The following is a 22,492-nucleotide window of genomic DNA, read 5'->3' as shown; positions in this document are numbered from 1 at the left end:
CCTTAAAGCGTCGAGCCAGGAACTTGTTCTTCATCTCTAGGTAGTTGCCCTTATGCATCTCAGTCTTGAAGGGCTCATTTAGGATGGCATAGCGCGGGTCATTCTGGATGTCCTGCCAGCGAGCGTAGCCATGTCTGAAATAGAGTCCTGGTCAAGGAAAACAAATGGGACTGCAGCACCTCATAAAGTTCTTCAAATAAAACAGCTACGGAGGGTTGTGGAGATCATAGTCGTTGTAAATATCATTTCTTCAGTGGAATCAACTCCAGTTCCTCCAAGACATAGATAATTACACTGCTTTGCCAGATGCTGAACATCTCCTATATCTGGGAAAGGATACGTTACGATGCCAGCCAGCAGCCAGTAGTCATGGCGACGGTGCCAGATGTCGTACATCTTTCCAGACGACAGCGCCGCCCGCTCTTCTGTTTGCCAGAGGGTGTGCAACTCTGAGGGGCGTAAGTTTAAAGACAAAAAATTAAATACTTATTCAAGCTCTTTCCTTTGTTTTAAATAGAAGTAACAGCACACCAACCATGTTAACAAGATCCATGACAAATTTGCACTGCTGTCCAACATAATATGTTTGATTCAAGTTTGTATATGTTGCTTTCAAAGGCAAGACAAAATAATCACACACATATCCATCTAGTGTCAAACAGTTAAACTAGCATTACAAGCATTTCACTTGTAAATGCTGGTGGGCAGATGAAAACTGGGAAACCCCCCATACTCTCCCCTAAGGGAATTAAACACTTAAAAAAAAACTTGTATCCTTCCGTTTTGAGGGCAGATGACATTATTCACTTTAGACAATTATATATAGTTTAGACAGCTGTGAATCAGCCCTCCCTCATCAGCTACTGTAGATGTGACTTTGAATAAGTTACTGTCCTCTCAAGTGTTGTCGTCATTTCAGATTATATCTGGATCCATTTTTTTTCCGCTTATGGCGAAAATGAATGGGATTTTTGGATCCCATTTGTAGATCATTTTGTGCTTAAAATGAGTGAAATAACGTAAATAGAAATGTCATATGATGAAGATATTACATTTTACTGCTAACAACCATGGTACTGGATGTTGTGTTATCCTCGCTTCACAAAGTCTCAGAATTCTGGAATGCTAAACTAAATATTATTTTTTTTTTCCATTCCAGCTTCAAAACCAATCAGAATCCACCTCAACAAATAAAGAAATGCATGATTGAGGAAAAGAGCAAAAAACAAAGCAAAAATAATCACTATTAGAGTCGGATGTCATTAAAGGCAATCATTTTACAGCCCTATTCATTTTCAGGTTGGATTGAAAGGGGACAGGATCCAGAATCAATTATTTGGGCTCATAATACACATAATAATTTAACCCCCAACTACTTCAGTGGTGCCACTCAGTATCTGTACACATTTAACCCTCCCACCCCCCTACAAAGATTCACCCAGGTTGATGTAAAGTGCCTGGTTCAATGAGGATCAAAATTATGACAAAAGTTATGTCCCTTACCTGTAAAACCTCCATCAGCGATATTGAACATGAACCTGGTTTTGCATCCATTTTTGTCCTCCCTCCTGCTCTCATCCATCTCATCCAAGGTGTCTTTCTCTCCATTTAATCGACCCTCTAATGCATCTTCACTCTTCACATCATCCGCAACCGCTAAAAAATAAGAACAAGAAAAAGATCATTTTTAATCTCTGGAAATACCTGGTTAAATAAAGGTTAAAATAAAAAAATAATAACAATAAAAGAAAATCATTGAAGTTGCTTGGCTTTCTAAATAGAATAAATATTCTCACACTTGTCTTACCCTCTATATCTGTTGAATTCAATGGTTTTTACAAGGTTAGTATGCATACCCGGCTTATTTTCCTTGTCTTCTGTCTTTGCAGGAGGAGTATCGCTATCTCCTTTCTCTGCGGATTTCTCTGTTTCTTTGCAGGGCTCCACTGAGGATAACAGAAACAAAAAAGATTCAATTAAACTCAGTACAACCCCGTGGAAAGCAAAGATTTGTAGCACAAAGGTCATGCACCGCGCACCCTTAGGTGAGGTTTGACTGGATGGCAGCTCTGTCTGTTTGAAAGCAGCCTCCTTTGGGTTGGCAGACGGCTCTGTCTTTGTAGAGGGTGACTCAGTCCTGTCCCTCTCATCTCCTGTTTTCTCCTCTGAGCTGGCCTTGGTCTCTTCACTGTCAGCTGCCTTCTCAGGTACAGACGCTGACTCTGTACTGGAAGGAGTCTGCAGAGAAGAACAACAAAAGCAGACAGGGGGCGAGAGGGGGAGAGGGAGGAGAGTTGGTAGAGGGCAGATAGACAAGTTAAAAGGTGTCTGTGTTTGACAGAAGCATGCACTGAGGATGATAAGATGTGAACAGTCAAACTGTGATGAACCATGGGATGACGGACAAGACAATAAAAGAGAACGGAATGGAGGCGAAGGGTACAGGAGGAAAAAAAGACTCACTTCCTGCTCTGTCAGTTTCTTGTTATCTTGCTCTGTGGACTCCTTGTCCTCAGCGGAGCCCGAGAGAGACTCGGTCTTCTCTAGAACCCAGAGTACAGCAACAACTCAAACTTTCTGTTGTCTTTTATCAAAAACTTTACTTTAAGAGCGTGAACTCTTCCTCTGTAGTCTTAAAAAATTCAATATGATCGGCACAGACACTTGATTCTGACCTGGTGGGACAGGGGTGCCAGGCTGTGTGGCAACAGGACTGGCTGGCACAGGGGTGTTGGGATCAGAAGACAGACTCTCAGTCAGTTTCTTCAGCTCCATTCCAATAGGAATCAGATCCGGAGAACTCAGCTTCCCATTTACATGCTCAAACTCCTGCACCTACACACAACCCACGACAAGAGAATGGTTAGATTGTAGTATTCCAGTGAAAATGTTACATTTTCATGGGATGACCTACTTCACTCAAATTAGGGTGGGATATATTGTAGATGCACATTCCCCATGCAAGTATGTGCGGTATACTGTTAACCCACTAGTATTTCTACCAGCCTTTATGCCTGTTGGTTAGGGTTGGGCTATAGGACGAATATATCGGCTATCGGCGATTGGCTGAGTCCATCGCCGGTTGATTTTTTTGGGCGATTTTTTGGGCGATTTTTGTCATTTTATTTTGCTAATTTAATGGTAAATAATTAACCTGTAAAGCGCAATTCAAAGCGTGTGCGAATAGGAACTGGCAGTTGGAGTTGGGCGCCGTTATCCCTGTATTTAAACATCACGTCTCCACCCTCTCTATGACAGTTGCCTTTTCACTCCGCCTTCCAGAGTGGTGTTTAGTACAACCATAAACATAAACACACTTGATTTCCGACGTGATCCGAAGAACCAGTTATATATAACATAAATATATGCGTGTGTGTGACCTCACCGTCACACTTCTAGCCCGTGATGCTAATTTTCGCTATGTTCAACTCAGATCGGGCAGCGACAAACCCATTTCAGATCCAGTTTTTAAGTCGCTAACACTTTAACATAATTAAATGGGATTTGGCACTAATTAGCGTTGCAGCTAGCGGCCTTTTAGATCGCTAACGTTTTTAGCATAAGTCAATGGAGTTGAACATAGCGAAAATTAGCATCACGGCTAGCGGACATTTTCTCTAGTTAGCTAACATTACATAGCCTACTCTACTCTGTCGCTATGAGATGTGCGCGACTCACATCTACGGTTGACTCAGATCGGGCAGCGACAGTATGTACAGTTTAGTTTTTGATTAAAGTGAAGGGGGTTAGCCCCGAAGTTAGCGACAATGGCTAACCTGACCAGGCTCACTTAAGGTGGACTGACCTTTAAGGTGGACCAGCTATTGTCATTGTAGTGACAATCTTAGCCGCTCTGACACCCGGCGAATATATCGGCAATCGCCGGTTGTTGGGCTGACGGTGGCCGGTAAGAAAATTTTGACATATCGCCCAACCCTACTGTTGGTATTTCAAAGTTATATGTTTCTTAAGAATTTACAGTCTGTTAACAGTAGAGACAAATGTGTAGATGTACACATGGCTAAGGTTATGATAAGCTAATAAAAATACAAAATAGATTATTAAATTTGGTTTACAATCTAAAGATTTTTTAATTGAATGAGAATCTAGAACAGCGACAAGTTTGTACCGAACTAGTATGTTTTCCCATCTAGTCCCGCCTCTCCATGTGCATCCACTGAGTTTGACTAATCCCACTGCTCCAGTAAAAGCCGGACTGTCTGGGTTAAGTGATGTCTTCAGTGAACGGCTGAAAAACTGTTACCTTTTTCCTGACAAGGGACATGACTCCGATCCTGGTGAGAACATGCTGGCGGGAAAGTCCCTCACGTGGGACTCCATCAGCGAAGGTCTCTGCTCCGTCCGCCCCCGGCTCACACAGATGTCTCATAAACAGAGACACATAGGCCCTAACAGAGAAAAACTGCTTTACAATACACATAACTGCTTGAACTGTTCGGAGGTGACCAGCTAGAAAAGATGCATTTCCTTGAGAAAATGAATGAGGTAGCTGTAAGCAACTGGAGAAGTAGTAGGAGTAGTAGTAGTAATAGTAGTAAAAACCGTAGCAGTAGCAGTAGCAGTAGTAGTAGTAGTAGCAGTAAAAGCAGGAGCAGTAATAGTAGCAGCAGTAGTAGCACCCATAGTAGCAACAGTAGGAGTAGTAGTAACATCAGCAGTAGCAGTACTAGTAGTAGTACTAGTACTAGCAGTAGCAGCAGTAGTAGCAGCCATAGTAGTAACACCAGCAGTAGCAGTACTATAGCAGTACTATAGTAGTACTATAATACTACTATAATAGTAGCTTAGAGTTTTGGGTGCAAGCATTACTTTTGAACTCACACTACCCAAGGCTGCGTTCTGCACTCTCATTTATGCAATGATTAATATTGATGTAATGTTTCACTCTGGTGCATTTTAAGGTAGGCTAACCCTGAAACTGACTTTGCAAGATTAACAAGAGCATTCTGGAGCTTAGCCCTAGGCTAACCAGTGGAGTGTGAAGAGGGGTTAAAATAGCCCAGAGCTACCTCTTAACTTAGGGGTAACCCTTGGCCAAGAATGTACTGTGTGAAAGCTACTAAAGAGAGTTCAATCAAGTACACTCAATATACTACTTACTGTATCATAGTCAAGCATAAAAAAGTATCAATTCAGAGTAAAAAGAAAGTACCAGCCCAGTACCTGAACTCGCGCTCACTCTTCCCTCTGAGGTCCCGGACCAGCCAATGGGAGTTGAAAGCATCCTGAGGAGGCATGCCCCAGCGCATGATGGCATTGAGGAAGGCTTTCCTCTGCCGAGCATTGAACCCCAGGACCTTGATATGAGAAGAGAAGCACATTACACAGAAACTTGTGTATGCACATCTGAAATAGAGGATTATCTCAGGTACAGGGTAAAAACTACAGTCAATACTGAACAAAGGAAAAACAGCACCCACGTGGCTGAACCACATTCTGTTGAAACATTGCACAATCAAAGCTTAAAGATTTAGTGTGTGGGTATCCTTTTAAGAATAGCATTACACTCACTCATAAATACATTAAAACAATCTGCACTGTACCACATTGTATAATACAGTACATTATGCTCTTTTGTTGTGTGTGCTTGTATATTGTAATGATAATATGATCATTTGTTGATAAATTGACAAATTCTCTCCTTGCTTGCCTTCTTCCACAGGGAGGTCAAAGGTCAGAGGTCCGCTACAGACCAGCTGGTAGGGATTCAGTATCTTGCTCAATGACACTTAAGCAGGGTGGATGCTTGCTAACATGGGGCTTGAACCCAGGTCCTCTAGTTGGAGGACAGTCTCTCTAACCATTGGGCCAAGCAATCTGAATCTCATCCATCAATATCAGACCTAGGTCAATTGTTTCTAGCTGTAATTCTTAGCATCTTTGACCTGCTTGAATTACCAGATGGGAGGGGTAACCGCATCAAGACAGTTCAGAGAATGTCAGGTATGTGGTTACATCACTTAAAATTATACTAAAGTAAGGCGGATGCTTGACCCGGGGCCTCCGGTTGAAGTACGAAGAGTGAAGTCTCCCTACTCACTATGCCACCCTGCTGCCAGAAACGTCAACAGTTGCTATGAGCAGAGCACATATACACTCTACCTTATGATGCGTAAGGATTTCTTGTGAAGGACACTAATAAACTCCCTGAAATTCATACCTCAATGTTGCCCCCTACGCGTGCCAGCAAGGGTGGTAGAGGTTTGTCCTTCTCACTCTTCAGCTGCCGACGAGACTGTCTGCGGCCTCCTACAGAGAAAAAACGCCAACCGATCTTTAGATGGATCTCTCACCAATGTCTTACTATGGGTCCAATGAAATAAGTCTGTTAACTTAGCTATGTTATCCTTGCTCATTTTCAAAGGATAATTTGTGTGTAGTAGTCTCTCTACTGAGGAATGGTGTATTGTATTGCCACACCTGTAGTAACAGTGCACTAACTGTATGGAGGCAAAAATGCTGTTTTGCTGTTTTGCCACCCACCTTCAGGCCTCTCCTCGAAATCTTCGTCCTCGTCCTCGGACCCCACAGAATACTCGGACTGATTGTCTGAAAGATCATCCTGCCACTCTGAGCCACAGATCAGAGAGAAACAGTACAGTGCATTCACTTCTGTTGGCGGCCACTTGGGGGCACCATGGCACTGCAGACTACTACAGACCACTACAGTTGGGCATGCACATAACACTCCTGTCCTCAGCCACTGAGGGGAGAGTCGGCTACTCTGGCAGACTATCTCTTTACCAACACTTCATATCTCTGAGTGTGCTCTGAGCTATGATGGGCTTCAAAATCTAACTGCTCACTCTCATAGTCAACTACTGTGCCCGCTGTTGAACTGTGAAAATAAGGACCTTGAAACTACTGGCAAAAGACATCTACATGACATATTAATGTAATGGGTATATAAATTGTTGACCTATGAAAAGCAGTGCTACAACATCTAATGACGAAGGTATATCTATATAACTGTATTAGATAGAGGGCTTTCAGGCAACGTAACACACTCCCTGGCGGCCATAGTGGAGGTCCACAGCTCTGTGTGTTTCAAGACAGAATTTAATAGACGTGGTGGTTAATTTCTGTGCTGTTTTTGCCTAGGAATTGATTATTTTGCCACGGATACATCTAATCAGTTTTGTATTTAGATAATGTCAGCTTGTTAGCTTACTAATTATAGTATCTGGTCAGCTCACTGTCTTGCTATAAACACATCTGATTTGAACACTAGCTAACATCGAATAGAAGATAGAATTTGGCTAGTAGTTGCACTTTAACATTAAAAGTTGTTTTACTAAATTAGCTTGCTGGGTAGGAAGTTGGCTATCAAATACAAAAAAAACAACTGTTTGTTTAGGTTAACTGAGCTGACTTTTCAAACTACAGCTTGTAGTGTTTTGGCATAGAGGCTAAGGCTAAAGACAAAAAGAAGAAGTTTAAAGAAGTAAATAAGTTTACTTACTGCATTACAGTAACCTGCATTTGGAAACAAATCTACCTTATCAGACTATTCACTTTTACTTATAATGTTACTCAGTTGACCTACACCCACACTACAACAAGCTTTATCTCTGTTTTTTTTTTTTTTTTTTTACACATTTAGCCATTATTTGTTCACAGCAACTGTACCTCCATGATGGCAGCAGATGTGGTTGCTAGGAGATGTGTGACGGAGCTGCAAAGCCTCTATACAAATGCCACAGGGTAAGACCCATGAGCAAATGTTTATAACTGTAAAAGACCCATAACTAAACTTTTATCATGATAAACCCACACAAAATGTACCCGTGTAACATTCATGCTAGGCTATCATATGGCTGACAAATACTATAGCTTCTTAAAAAGGAGTGTTGGTGAAGGGATAAAGCAAAACACCAAACCCCCTAGAAGACATGTGCGTCCTGGGAGAGGAGTTTGCAGTCGGGGCCAACCTTGGTCCTCCTGGGTGGTATCGTTGTAGTTGACCTGCTTTCGGATGCGCTTGCCCTTGCCCAGGTTGCGGGCCAGGTCCTCTTGCTGCTGCTCGTAGTGGTGGCGGAGGAGTTTCTCCCAGTAGTCTGGGTCCACGTTCTCCTCCTGCTTGATGATCTCACGCTGCACCTCCTCCTGCACACACACACACACACACACACACACACACACACGCACACACAAAAATACTTGGTGATAATGCGTCTGAGTAAACATGAAGGATGATACTAAATAAACCTTTGTAACCTATGAGAATACATTTGCAGGCCTTCCCTGAATATAAACACAGAGACACCTGGTCCAAACACCCAGGTCATTCATAAAAATAAATTCTTACTAGAAAGATTTTGTACTTATTATCACATCCAAGACAAATTTTCCCTAATTTCTGCTGATATGTCAAATGCTAAAAGTATTATTATAGCAACCATTTTCCAAGGTACACAGCTTTCTAGCGATCTATATGACTATCCCAATGCTGCTACAATGGAACAATTCTTTGACTTTCCATATATACTTGTGTGTTTATGTTTAGTCTACTGTCATGTGTTATGGCTTGTCTGCACTATAACTATACTGTATGTGACTTTGTGTTACGTCTTGTCCTGCACCGAGTTTGTCAATACATTATTGTCGAACTCTCTTGCAATGCGTCAGCACCAAGAGTTACAGTTCAAATTCCTGGTGCATCCGTTGTAGGCCTACTGACTACTACTGACAACTAAGTGACTCTGATTTTGATTTTGATGTTTTTATCATGTTCTTTGAAATGATAATACAATGGAATTTAGGACAGAGTCAAATAACATTGTTTGAAACCCCTTGGTCTGGAGTACCAGTGCGCTTAGTCTGGTCATTTATACTCAATTATACGTAATTACAATAATCGATTTCACTCTGTTATTTCTGTATGTAACAGCACAATAACATGATGTCAACACATCACTGACTAAGAACATGGTTACATCCTCACCTCTCCGTCCTCCTCTTTCACCACATACTGTGCCACCTTGAAGGAGCTGAGGTACTCGTTCATGTTCTGGATCTCTGTGTCTTCAGTGGCGTCCTGGCTGCGGTCCAGCAGCTTGGAGATGGCATTATCATCGTAGTGGATCACACTGCCCTCCTCGCCATCCTTAATGTCCCCTGTTAATGAGAAGCTCTTTAGTAAGGGACTAATGGGTGCCCTTTATTGAACAGAAAAAGGAGGTCCCAGACAATTAAAACTTTGGCTCATAAAAAAGGTTTTGAACCTGAGAATGGGTCTTTCGAATGATTAGACAACCCACAGATATAAAGAGATACTTTGACATTTTGGAGTTTTGTCTGTTGTCTGTCTGCCTCATTTCACAGGAAATCTGCAGAATTACTTTATGGCAAAAAGGGAGATTGTTTTACAGCACAAAGCTGTGGGTCACTCTTTTTCCAGCCCTTCCAGCACAAACAGAGGAAGTCGAAACACCCTCTTTGTGACAGGAAGCAACAGGATTAAAATGTGGACTAACAAGGACTAACAGTACCACTGGTGAGAGATAGAGGCTACCAATCGTCTCAACCATGGTCTCATTTCTTTACGGTAATTATACCAAGGTATAACAATTAATCTGACAATGATATATTGACCATTGACCATTATAGAGACATAAATGCAGCAGAGGCATACCCATGGCTCGAGCTGCCTCCACCTCGTCTTTGAAGAGTTCCTCAGTGCCAAACTTGAGGATGTCGTCCAGCTCCTGTTTGGACATGGAGCCGGTTTTGGAGCCCAGGCCGGGCCGCACTACCAAGTGTGTCAACATCATCTTCCTCTTTGCCACCTGAGTGATCCGCTCCTCCACCGAGGCCCGCGTCACAAAGCGATAGATCATGACTTTTTTATTCTGGCCTATACGGTGGGCCCTGCTAAATGCCTGCGAGAATCAAAAGATAGAGAGGGATAAAGAGACAGCATGCAGTGAGCAGATGAAATCAACAAAATCTATAAAAGGAAATCTCTTGCAAACAACCTCAGCTTGCAAGATCCTCTGACTCACAAAGCTAATTAAATCATGCATGGCAACAAAAACATGCAAGTGTCCATCTGATTAGACTCTGAGAAAGCAGTACTTGGATGTCATTGTGAGGATTCCAGTCAGAGTCGTAGATGATGACAGTGTCTGCAGTAGCCAGGTTGATGCCAAGACCTCCGGCTCGTGTTGAAAGCAAGAAGCAGAATTGCTGAGCGCCCGGTGCTGCAGAGAAGCAGAGAGTCAGTGTGTGTGTGTGTGGGTTGTGTGTGTGAGTGAGAAAGAGAGGTAGAGGAAAATGTGCGTCCACACACACACACACACACGCCCAGACAGATTCAGGATTAACAGACTCACCATTGAAGCGGTCAATGGCTTCCTGCCTTAGGCCTCCTGTAATTCCTCCATCAATACGCTCATATTTATAGCCCTCGTACTCCAGAAAATCCTCAAGCAGATCCAGCATCTTGGTCATCTGAAATAAGGAGGGGATTACAAGTTTATGTTGCTGTGATCAAACAAAATTGGAGTTGTTGAAATTAAGCTATCATTAAAATAATAAAAAAAAGTCAGTCTTTTCACACTGAGTAATGTAGTCATAACTGCATATCTTCACTCAAATCGATCATTGCCAAGGTATTTGGAATATCAATTGATTTACCATATGACATTGAGATTGGTACTGAGATGGCTGAAATATGGATGGCTGGATTTTCAGGTTTTTCATGGCCACTGATCAAAGCAAGCTGTGGCTACCTGCCCAGATATAATATTTATTGAATATTACCTGGGAGAAAATGAGAACTCTGTGTCCTTCGTCTTTAAGTTTCTTCAGCATCTTCTGCAGCAGAGTCAGTTTTCCTGAGGACTTTACCAGTAGGTTACCATCATAAGAGCCGTTGGGTAATACAGGCGCTTCCTGCAAAGACAGGGAGAGAACACAGACAAGTTCATCAATTCAAGGCATCAACTGGACAAATACACTAATATTTCTGATTAATCAGTTACTTTTACACACAGTAATTTGGAATTTACGTCGTACCCCACCAGCAGACAAGGGGCAGATACCTCACTGAGACACACACACACACACACACACACAATAGACCAGATGTGTAAAGATTGCTATTCCTGGCCTATCCCACAATGCAATGGACACGCAGCAGTTGCTCCAGCTTTTCATTTCTGACTGAACTGGCATGAGCGTATATTGACATTTGGGTGTTGTGCATCATGGGATGGGTATAAAAGAAACCAATGGCAACAATGTCAACTTTATGTACCTGGTCCATTGGTAGGGATGTTGCCAGTGAGGAGAAAGCACATGGGCAGATATGGCACCGCTCTTGGAGTTCATAATTCAGTGTATTTCTCAAGGGCACATCAACAATAATGGGCACAGGAGGGTTTCAACCTTTTGGTTACAGTTTGGCCTCTCCTATCACATGGCCATGCTGTCACTGGACAGGCATTCTTGCCATGCCAACATTTTATTTTATTCAACAACATTTTGCACTCAGTGTTGAAAACAAACATTTGACTATGCACAGTCTTGCTCCCTTACCACAGCAGCAACAGGGAACAGGTAGGGGTGGTTGCAGCACTTCTTCAGGTCCATCATAATGTTGAGCAGGGACACCTGGTTCCCTCCACCTTTGGAGTTCAGCGCCTCAAAGTTTCGCGTCAAGATGAACTTGTAATATTTCCTGTGGGTCAGAGGTCAGGACATTGGATTGAGTCAGGAGACGAGATGAGAGTATGGCACAAAATCAAAAATCAATTAGTTCCACTCTTAAAAGAATACACCATCCTTTTTTAAGCTCTTTGAAACACATACGACTGTGTGATGAAAAGACTGGTACTAATTACTTCACAACAGCATTTATCACTATTGTGCACGCAAGGTTTTAACAGGCTGTTTGTTTGTTTAGTGGATGGTACAAAGCATCTTGGCTAATCTCCAAATTGCTAGTATATGCACCGTAGTGAACTACATAATGGACAGGACTACCAGTCACCACCAGACACTATTAAATGACACCACACTCAGCATGTAATGGTAAGTTGATCAAAAAATTTATTTGCCAAAAGGTCTGTGTATTTCTTTAACATCTATTGATATCAATTATTCCAGACAGCCAGTGCAATTTTGGTGTGTTTCTTTTTCTTATTTGTGTTGAAATTTTGGTCCTTTAGTGTTCAGTAAGTTCCATGATCTTTGCGCAAACCTGTTATATCCCCATTGTGTAATTTCAACTTTACATTGGGGTCAATGAGAAAAAACAACATTCCTTTCTCGGTTCTTGAATAACTTCTTTGCAGACACATGGCACGCACGGCAGCGAACCGACTACACAGAACCAACTAGAGTAGAGGAACACCAACTTATCCCGGGGCTTACTTCTGCATGGGGCTGAGCTCCACTCTGACAATCAGCTCCGTCTTGGCGGGCATGTTCTTGAAGACGTCAGCTTTCAGCCTCCTGAGCATGTGAGGCCCCAGCAGGTCATGCAGCTTCTTGATCTGGTCCTCCTTGGAGATGTCGGCAAACTCCTCCAGGAAGCCCTCCAGGTTACTGCACACATCACAGGTGATACAGAAGGATTACAGAAATTCAAAAGAAGTTCTAGCATAGAATTACTATATTATAGGAAAGAAGAGAAAGGCTCATTTGTTCATTTGGTTTGTGAACTACAGCTTAAATACATAAACAACACATCAAACACAAACATCTATCTATCTATCTGATCTATTTTTCTTTCTTTCTTCTTTCTTTTCACCTCACTTCACCTCCTTGGTGTTTTTGCTTTTGTTTACTTGTCTTTGCTTTACATTATAACTATATTTTCTTTCTTTCCTTCCCTCTCTCTCCCTCTCTCTCTCTGTCTCTCTCTCCATAAAGAGAGAAAAGAGAGAGAGAGAGAAATAAGCAGCATATATACGTACATCTAGATATACACATCTATGATAATGAATATCTGAATAATATTCATAAATACAGCACATTGTATAACATTAAAATGTAATAATAAAAATAATAATAATGATGTTAAATTCTATAATATTCCACTGTCTTATACTGAGCTGTTAAGTGAGCAAATGAAGCTATAATGTCTTGTCTAAGCCCCTGTGAGGATTGTGACCCTGCAGGTCCTGCAGTGAAATCACTGGTGCATCCCCCAAAACCAGGAGGACTTCACTGTATGCTGCTGCAACCAGCCTCAGGGACAGCAGGGGCTGATGGGACAGCCCCAGCAATGGAGGGAGGGAAGGATGGAAAGATGGAGGGATAAAGGAAGGGAGGATGGAGGGACTCGATGCGCACTGAACTGAGGATGTCCAATAGTCAATAGCTGCTGTAATCCGGTCCTGCGGATGGGGGGATGAAAGGGATGGATGGAAAGAGGGCGGGACTTACTTGAAGCGCTCTGGGGTGAGGAAGTTCAGCAGGTGGAACAGCTCCTCCAGGTTGTTCTGCAGAGGGGTTCCAGTCAGCAGCAGCTTGTAGTAGATCTTATACCCGTTGAGAATTCTGAAAAACTGGACGGGACACGTTTTACGAGATATCACAAACATGCCAATAGAAAAGAGAGCAGTAGTAACGCATGTAAAACCAGGTTCTATCAGAATCTCACTGTTTTTGGACATACATTTCCTATTCACGTTTAATGGGAGATAGCTGTTTTCCTGCTTCTTTCCTGCTTTTTGTGTTCCTGATAAAATCCCTGATGTTGCCATTTTACAAATAGAAGCTCCAGACTGGTGCTCTAGTGCCAGAAATGCTGCTTTACCTTTGATTGGTTGTTCTTGAGTCTGTGGGCCTCATCTACCACGAGGCAGGCCCAGTTGATGGAGCCCAGAATGGCCTGATCAATAGTGATCAGTTCGTAGGAGGTCAGCAGCACATGGAACTTGATGGGAGTATCTTTCTGCAAGGGGAAGAACCAAGACCATCAACAAAGCACAAGACCACAAATCAAATTATGACAATGTAGCATTTTAAATGTAGGATTTAGCATTTACTGCACTGCACTGTTTAGTATAATGCACCTTGGGCAACAAGTAATTGCTAATAACAATTAGTATTTGTTTCATCCTGTATGGAGTGGCAGAAAATTTTGATTTTCCGCAAAACAGGACAATTCAGATAGTGTCAGGTAAGGTGTTAACCACAGAAAAATACACTAAATTGACTTTCAAACAGTTTCCTATAATGATCAAAATATCTTTCTGGCACTTATTGTATTGTCCTATAATGCAACCCCCACCCATCGACACCTGATAGGCTCAAACAAACCAAAGGAAGTATCTGAAAACGCTATTTGACCCGGGTCTCGTATCGTATAGCCGGATGAGTATAAGGTACCTTCATGCGGAAGACCTTGCGCCCTGATTTGACCGCGCTGTCTTCGAAGGTGAACTCGTTCTCCCTGATGACCGCCCTGCTGTCTTTGTCCCCAGTATACGTCACTACGTAGAAGTCTGGGGCCCACATCTCAAACTCCCTCTCCCAGTTGATGATGGTGGAGAGGGGCGCGCTCACCAAGAAGGGCCCCTTAGAGTGACCCTGACAGAGGGGGAGAAAGGCTTGACTAAGCAACCATAACATTCATGTAAAATATTGCATACTACAAGTTTTGCTTTTCACTGTTCTCAATATGACTGCAATGTAATATAGCAATAATATCTAAGAGGACATTCTTTGATGTGATTAAACTGCAAAAATCTCCATCTTAACAAGTCATTTAGTCTATTATTGAGTCCTAAATTCATAATTTTCTTAAAATAAGTGAACAAATCTGCCAATAGGGATAGATAATTTCACTTGTTTACAATGCAAATCCAACTTGTTTCTAGAATTTTGTAGAATCAAGTGTCATTTTCTTGATAGTAGTGCAGTGATCTGCCTTATTCTGACTTGTTTCAAGATATTGACACTCATTTCTAGTGGAGTTATCTCACCTCATTGACATAAATGTGTCTTAGTTTAAGAAAAATAAGATTTGAAGGCTGAATATGAGACTAAATGACTTGTTAAGATGGACGTTTTTTGCAGTGTATAAGTCGAGGCTGATGTGGCTAAATATTACTGCACTTAAACCATCCATAGCATAGTGATTATTTCCACCCTCACCTCCTTGTAGAGTGAGTAGAGGAACACTATGGTCTGCACTGTCTTCCCAAGGCCCATCTCATCAGCCAGGATGGTGTCTGTGCCCTGTGCCCAGGAGAACCGCAGCCAGTTCAGACCCTCCAGCTGGTATGGGTGCAGCGTCCCCCCGGTGGCATTAATGTACCACGGCTGGTGCTCGAACTTGATGGTTGGCTGGTGATGAGAGAACACAGGATATCTTGTAGAAGATTTCTGCATGCTGGAGTGACTAAGTGAATGAATGGCGCTACACAAGGCATTTGTTTTGGGTAGTGTAAACAGGCAACAAGCAATTAAGTGAAATAGGAGGTCAAAAATCTATTTAAATGTTTCCTAGCAACAGTATGTTAGCAACATGGATTTGGATTAGATTAGATGAAACGTTAATGATCCCCATGGGCATACTGAGTCACTGCTGCAGGAAAGAATAGGATGTAAGAATAGAGCAAATTGCACCTATTGAAGGTAATACAACAAATAATTGCAAAAAAAGAACACATTGAAGATGATACAAATAGAACCTATTGAGGATTAAGATACAGAGAAATCATAACTTCTATTGGTTTGAAAGAAGCTCACTATGTTGCCTATTGAGAGATTTAGAGAGCTGCTGCAACACGCAGCCACTATGACAGCACCATCTTGCATTCACAAAGAGAAAGAAACAATGCTGAGGCAACTGCTTGGGCACTGTTGCCCAAAACCTTTTCCTCTGTATCACTGCCCTAACTGCGTCTGGGTATACCAACTTACGTCTATGATGGGAGCATCAGGAGGGATTTCCCTCTTCGGATGGTCGTCTTTGAGTTTCTTTCCTTTCCTCACCACCAGGGGCCGTTGGTCCTCCCCCAGAATTTGCTCCCTGGCAGACAATTGCAGCAACACATTCATATCGGCCCATCAAACAGGGGCATCACAGATAGCGAGCAGGGCAGAGGGGAAACAGCAGCAGACGTGGGCATATGCCTTTGTTTATTTTGTGTGATCAAGCATGCATAGCTAAGTAGCAGAAGAGGAAAAAAGGAAGTTAGAGCAGGGAGAGAGACAGATGGAAGAACTGACAAAAATTGATAGAGAATGAGACAGTATTTCAACTCAGTATTTCCATGGCTTTGGGAGGAACTGGACATTATGAGCCCTGCTTATGACTTGTGGACATAACTGCCCGATAATTGATTGCCTTGTATGGCCCCCTTAGGATTCCCCTGGGCTCAGAGCCCAAGACATTTATTCTTGTCATCCTCACCCTCTTCCCCACCCCCTTAAAAACAGCTATGGAAAGAGGTAAGAATTAAGGCTCTGTTAATTTGTGAATGCTCTGTACCAACCTGTGGTCCCAGTAAAAAGCTTTATGACTGTCATATTCAGGCACGTCAAAATCATCCACCTCCCAGGTGCACTGGTCATAGGGCAGGTCTCTCCACTTGATCAGGTAATGCACATCCCCATCCTTATCGAAACTACAGGGAAAATAATAGACATGGTAAACAAAAAAGGGAAAGCTCAGGATTTTTTAGAAAGCTATCTTATTGATCAATTATCAAGCCCTCTCTTAGGACATTCAAAAAGTTGTTCTGTTTCTGAGGAAAGTGTGCCAGCCTCCTGTTAGCATTTGTTAATGGGGTATGAAACCATTACACTCAAAATCACATACAGTCCTTTCCTTTCCTTACTATCACTACAGCTACAAATGTATATGGCTTGTCAGAAATTCAGAGAGTTTTTAGATACATCTCTCAACTCCAGAGCAATATCTCATATTGTGAAACTAGAATTGCTTATCAGAGCCCTTTTCTTAATAATATATGTATCTCTGCCAAGCATGTCTGTACATATGACGCATGTGACAATCTGTGCAAATGTGAGCTGCCACCTGTGGTTGAGTATCCGGTGGATAATCATCCACTCTGGTTTAATGCCGTAGCGGTAGAAGCGCTCCTCCATCACAGCGTACTGGGGGTCTTTGCTCTTCCTCTTCTCGCTGTTGAGCTCCTCCTCTCCAGAGCCGTAGTCGTACGGCGGAGGCTCATCCATGTCATTCTTACGCTGGTAGTTACGGTACATGACTGTGTGGTACAGCTCCAACTGCACAACCACAGAGAGGCAAAGCAAAATAATCTATTTAGCTTAGTTTCATGCAGCATCACCTCTGGCAAAGGATCTTTTTCACAAGAATGTACAACGTACAATCTTGCCACGGTATTGGGGCTAATTTGATTAACTACTCAAAGCTCCAGAGTGGATTTAAAGAAGAGTTGAGAGCTAAAAAACAAGAAAGAACCCTGTCTGGTCTCTCAGAAAAGGAGATAAGCAAAGTTTCTATAGGGCCCAATCTCAAACCAAACACATGTTCATTCAACACTTGATTAAATGGCAACTTAGCTGTTTGTTGTTCAAAAGTGGTCACTCATTGCGATTGCATTTTGCATTATTTGAGATTTGAGGCAATGCACACTTACATTCCCAACACTCACTCAAAAACTGCCGAACGTCCAAAGCTCTAAGTGATGTTGCTGGGTTACACTGCTTAGACATTGATAGCAAAATGGCTAAAGGAACATGCACTGTTCATTTTGTATTGAGCACCAATAGAAGGTCCGGTAGAAAACTCAACCACTTGGCTTCTAACATTTAAGACACTCTTTGTGTTCCACAACTGGCAGCCACACAGATCGTGGGGCCTAAGAAGACAGAAATGTTCAATGTGAGACTGGACCTAACTGTGACGTCTCACCTGCAGCTCGCTGACCCAGGAGCAGTGCCAGTAGGAAAGACCAGCCCACTTCACGAAGAGCTCCCTCTCCGGGTGGCCCTTCAGCGGGGGCTTGGACAGCGGGTCTGCTGGCTTGCCGTCGGGGCCGGGAGGCAGTTCGGCCGGCAACGGGGGTTCGCCCCATGTCCAGTGCAGAATCTTCTGTACTTTGCCTTTTAGGGGAGGGCACTAAGGAAGAAAGTTGTGATACAGCACATGCAGTCATCCATCCCTTGTGTCAGCTATGCCTTGTGCTATTTGGGTGAGCAACAATGTAGAAGCGATCTCAGATGTTAGAGGAAAGACAGGGTGAGTCAGAGTCCTCATTGAGATCATCAAGTGGGCAGCTCCCATCAAAGATGATTCATTGAATTTGACCCATGACACATCTACAAGGATCAACAAGTTCTCTCCCTGAACCGCCCCCTCCACATCCACTCTCAGCATCGGTCAAACCTATAATCACCGACACCGCATCTGCGCTTATACTGAGTTCACAATATTACACCCGATAATTCATTATTGGTCTCAACATCAGTAGGCTAATTGGACGGCTGACCTTGCTAGCTTGAAATGGCCTGCTCAGCATTTCAGAAATCAAATGGTATCAACAATCACAAGCTTAAAGGGAGGCTGACCCTCCTGGCTTGAAATGGCCCGTTCACCAGCTTAGAAACCAAATTATATCAGCAAACAGCAAACTTAATATACACAACACAATTACACCAAGAGCCGAGAACAGACTACCCACTTCTGCTGCCATAGCTGTGCCATCGTATGAAATACAGCTATTGTCTTAGCCATGGGATATTTTTCCATATTTTGGACCCCAGCTGGAGGGGTAAATATTAAGAGCATGTAGAGCATCCGGTCAAGTGCATAGTAGTGCATATTCACACTAGAGTGTATCTCTACAGGATGACACTGCTATAAATCACTCAACAATAGCTGAAGAGCTTAATTCTGAAACAAGATATACTGTATATCACTGCTAAAAATTGACTGCTACTAGGGATGGGACAATGCAATATCTTGAAATTCAATATATTGTAATACAAAAATCGCCGGGCAGAAAAATGAATCACGATATTAGCTGCATTTTATTCTGCTGTAGTAATCACAAATGAGACGGCTTGTCCATCAAAATTTCACAAGCTCTCCATCGAAATTCTATTATTTGCAGTTTGTAATGACATTTTAAAATTGTTGTTTACATTCTAGCAAGCCAATGCCATTGCATTTGTGGCTCAGAAATAAACATAATTTTTCACTCATACTTTGTAGTCATTTAACTTTTATATATTACATTGTATCGTAGTTGTATCGAATCGTGAACCCCATATTGCATATCAAATCGTATAGTCAGATGAGCATATCGTCCCATCCTTATTAACTGCTACTCTTATAAAATCATTGATAAGAATAAAACTAAAAGTGATTTTGGTAAAATATTTAATCTATTAGCTATTTTAAGACCTTTACCTACCAAATACTAACATTGTTGAGGTTGAACACATGCATGTTTTTGAACTACAGAGTAATACAAAGTGACGAGTCATGAGTAACATTTATTTTCAAAAAGGTGTTATAGTATTTGGAATGAATCGGCGTGTCAGCTCACCATGCAGCGTGGACACAGCCACTCCCCGTTGGGAATCTCGGGGAGAGGCGGGTTGAGGCAGTGGATGTGGTAGGAGGACGGGCAGGTGTCACAACACAGCAGTTCGCCTCCGTCTTTACACACTCTGCAGAACTCCATGTGGTCGTCCTCCTCCTCGCCAGCTGGCTCTTCCTCTTCCTCATCATCATCTTTGGCCTCCCACTGGATACCCTCCTTCTCCTGACAGACACAGACGGCACACACAGTCAGGGATGGAGCAGAGGGTTAACCCACCTAAACCCACCTTTTTATTTGTGAAATTAACTTTACCCACCTTTTCAAACTGATATAAATCCTGATTACATGCATTCATAGAAGACATTTGGCTCTATTAAAACAGTGTTTTCAACAAAATAGCGGTTCATATATTTCATTTTATCTTTTAAAGTTCAGTTCATAGTTTACTCATCATGGTGTACAATCAGTGGCATAAGTATTGGGGCAGTGAGCTAAAGCTGGTCATTTGCTGGTTCATTGCTGCCGTTTAACATGGAGACCAAAAAGGTCCATGATCAAAGGCTGGCAGTCTGTTGTTTTGCATCAGATTCATCTTTTGATGTGAAATCCATAATGTGCTGTAGATTAGTCAACAGCATAAAAGAGTAACTTTGAAGCACAGTTCTAGTACCTACACTACTGACTCTCTTTCAACTACACTGATAACAGCCACACACAGCATACTGATAGCTTCTAATTATTCCATCATATGTCACTGCATGTTGTTAGTCTTCTGTAAAGTTCACCATCACACAGTCCATGGCATTAAACGCATCTACATGCACACAGTATCCCAGATAATAGCTCAAATCCTGGTTCATAAGGTCTTATTTGGAATAAACTTGTGTACACGCATCTTTATATTCCACTCACATATATCCCTGTGTACATGTAAACATAGAAAATTCCGAATATTATCATGGAAATCAAGCCAGATCAGATCAGAAAAACCAACAATAAATGGTAGAATATGTCTTAGTATCATGGCAATCAAGAACCTGGCTTCTCATAATTGGGATAAAAATACGTCACAGTACTGGACACACTGTTTGATTGACAGGTGATCTCTGGGAAGTGCAGTGCAGAAACACCACAGCAATGAGCGCTTATCACCATCAAGATGTCACAAAAAAAACAAAAAAAACAACAGAATCTCACAAATTACCACTTTAACAGGTCATTAGTGTGCATGAAAATGAACTTCTTGAAATACTCCTGATGAAACTCCCAGGGAAATCTAATCCACTCACACAGTGCGGACAGCTCCACTTGCCCTCGGGGGCCTTCTCCAGCTCGGGGTCCAGACACACCAGGTGGTACGCTCTGGGACAGGTGTCACACAGGATGATCTCCCCGCCCTGCTGGCACACCTCGCAGTAGTCCTGGTGGTCCGTCTCGTAGCCGTCGCCATCCTCCTCTGGACAGGGCAGAGAGTCAGAGTGTCAGTACACACACACACACACACTGCTTCAATGGAGCCGCTCAGAGACCAACAGTAGAAAACTATACAGCTCCCAGGTGTGAATGTGAGTGACCAGTGGGGGGAAAAATACTCAAATCCTTTACTTAAGTAAAAGTAGCAATACCATAATGTAAAAATACGCCAATAAAAGTAAATGTCCTGCATTCAAAAGTTTACTGAAGTAAAAGTATAGACGTATTAGCAGTAAAATGTACTTAAGTATCCAAAATAAAAGGTACTCTTTCAGAGTGTTTAATTATTGATGCATTAACCTGTAAGAAGTATTTTAATGTTCCAGATGGTCTAAGTGGCCCTAGGTCTAACTGCTCCATATACTGCTATGTAGTTTAAACTCTTAACTATGCATCATATTTTATGAGCTTATCATGTTTTGCATGCAAAACCTTATTCTGCAAAGTAACTAGTAACTACAGCCGTCAGATAAATATAGTGAAGTAAGAAGTAGAATATTTCCCTCTGAAATGTGGTGGTGTACAAGTATGAAGTCGCACAAAATGGAAATACTCAATAAAGTGCAAGTACCTCAAAAGTGTACTAGTGTAAAGTACAGTACTTGAGTAAATGTACTTTGTACCCACCTCTGTGAGTGATTATATAGATATGAAGCCAGTCGCTGCTGAGAAACAGCGTGCGTCTTCAGAAATCCTTCCCAAGACAAACAAAGCTTAAAAAACTCCACACACATTTTTTTTGTTCCTTCATTACCCATAATCAAACCAAACAGTCAGGTTATGAGCGATTTCAATGGGATTTGGGAAGAAAAATACACAAGAGAGAGCGTAGAGAGAGAGTGTAGACAGTAAACATACTTTTCCTCTTTTTACGCCCACGTCGAGCTTTTTTCTTGGTGGCGGCCCCCGAGGTATCAGAAAGCACAGAGGCACTGTGGATGCTGATGTCATCAAAGTCTGACTCCTCCAGGAAGTCCTCCTCACTCTGGAAAAAAACACACACACAACTGTGATTTACACACAGCTCTTTAGTATACGAAGATGGAGGGAGAACGATTTTGTTTTAGAACAGAATATGGCACTTTGTTGTCATTGACAATACAGAGTAAGTGAGCAGATGAATGAGCTGAATGAGGACGGTGCTGCTAACAACAAGAATATTATACCACAAGACGTACCGAGGATGCTTTCTTCTTCTTCCCACTTTGGCCCGACTTCGATTTGGTCTTCTTCGGCTTGGGTTTCTTCTTCACCTCTTTCACGGTCTTGCTTTTCTTTCTAACCCCTGGCCCTGAGACACGGATCCAGACCACAGTTACGTTAATTGAGTGCTTCTCTTACCATTATTTCTAAAAACATCCGTTCTCTCACAGTTCACGAGTCCTTACCCTTTCCCTCTTTGGTTTTGGCTTTTTTGATTGGCCCCAGCTGAGAGCTCGGCTGGCTGCTGCTGACAGAGATTGGCTGTGCCACAGTAACAGTTTCCACAGCGGCAGCCA

General features: G+C 42.3%; 1 protein-coding gene across 1 annotated transcript in view; it reads right to left on the bottom strand.

Annotated features, from left to right (window-relative positions):
• Nucleotides 1-22,492, bottom strand: part of chd5 (chromodomain helicase DNA binding protein 5) — a 41,741-nt gene that overhangs the window by 5,774 nt on the left and 13,475 nt on the right. Inside the window, exons 5-36 of the mRNA XM_078283446.1 lie at nucleotides 22,382-22,492; nucleotides 22,172-22,284; nucleotides 21,852-21,978; nucleotides 20,810-20,976; nucleotides 19,524-19,742; nucleotides 17,885-18,091; nucleotides 17,024-17,235; nucleotides 16,479-16,610; nucleotides 15,904-16,012; nucleotides 15,133-15,324; nucleotides 14,365-14,565; nucleotides 13,790-13,927; nucleotides 13,417-13,538; nucleotides 12,400-12,573; nucleotides 11,563-11,704; nucleotides 10,786-10,917; nucleotides 10,356-10,473; nucleotides 10,099-10,223; nucleotides 9,656-9,902; nucleotides 8,966-9,138; nucleotides 7,953-8,127; nucleotides 6,505-6,591; nucleotides 6,182-6,270; nucleotides 5,185-5,318; nucleotides 4,265-4,409; nucleotides 2,676-2,835; nucleotides 2,464-2,543; nucleotides 2,040-2,238; nucleotides 1,857-1,946; nucleotides 1,504-1,656; nucleotides 341-449; nucleotides 2-134 (exon numbers count right to left, since the gene is read on the bottom strand). The exon at nucleotides 22,382-22,492 is cut by the window's right edge and continues 131 nt beyond it. Of these exons, the coding sequence (XP_078139572.1) occupies nucleotides 2-134; nucleotides 341-449; nucleotides 1,504-1,656; nucleotides 1,857-1,946; nucleotides 2,040-2,238; nucleotides 2,464-2,543; nucleotides 2,676-2,835; nucleotides 4,265-4,409; nucleotides 5,185-5,318; nucleotides 6,182-6,270; nucleotides 6,505-6,591; nucleotides 7,953-8,127; nucleotides 8,966-9,138; nucleotides 9,656-9,902; nucleotides 10,099-10,223; nucleotides 10,356-10,473; nucleotides 10,786-10,917; nucleotides 11,563-11,704; nucleotides 12,400-12,573; nucleotides 13,417-13,538; nucleotides 13,790-13,927; nucleotides 14,365-14,565; nucleotides 15,133-15,324; nucleotides 15,904-16,012; nucleotides 16,479-16,610; nucleotides 17,024-17,235; nucleotides 17,885-18,091; nucleotides 19,524-19,742; nucleotides 20,810-20,976; nucleotides 21,852-21,978; nucleotides 22,172-22,284; nucleotides 22,382-22,492 (4,715 nt within the window). The remainder of the gene's footprint in view (nucleotide 1; nucleotides 135-340; nucleotides 450-1,503; nucleotides 1,657-1,856; nucleotides 1,947-2,039; nucleotides 2,239-2,463; nucleotides 2,544-2,675; nucleotides 2,836-4,264; nucleotides 4,410-5,184; nucleotides 5,319-6,181; nucleotides 6,271-6,504; nucleotides 6,592-7,952; nucleotides 8,128-8,965; nucleotides 9,139-9,655; nucleotides 9,903-10,098; nucleotides 10,224-10,355; nucleotides 10,474-10,785; nucleotides 10,918-11,562; nucleotides 11,705-12,399; nucleotides 12,574-13,416; nucleotides 13,539-13,789; nucleotides 13,928-14,364; nucleotides 14,566-15,132; nucleotides 15,325-15,903; nucleotides 16,013-16,478; nucleotides 16,611-17,023; nucleotides 17,236-17,884; nucleotides 18,092-19,523; nucleotides 19,743-20,809; nucleotides 20,977-21,851; nucleotides 21,979-22,171; nucleotides 22,285-22,381) is intronic.

The sequence above is a fragment of the Centroberyx gerrardi genome, chromosome 5, assembly GCF_048128805.1.
Source record: "Centroberyx gerrardi isolate f3 chromosome 5, fCenGer3.hap1.cur.20231027, whole genome shotgun sequence".
Lineage (NCBI taxonomy): Eukaryota > Metazoa > Chordata > Actinopteri > Beryciformes > Berycidae > Centroberyx > Centroberyx gerrardi.
This window is presented reverse-complemented; position numbering and strand designations above follow the sequence as displayed.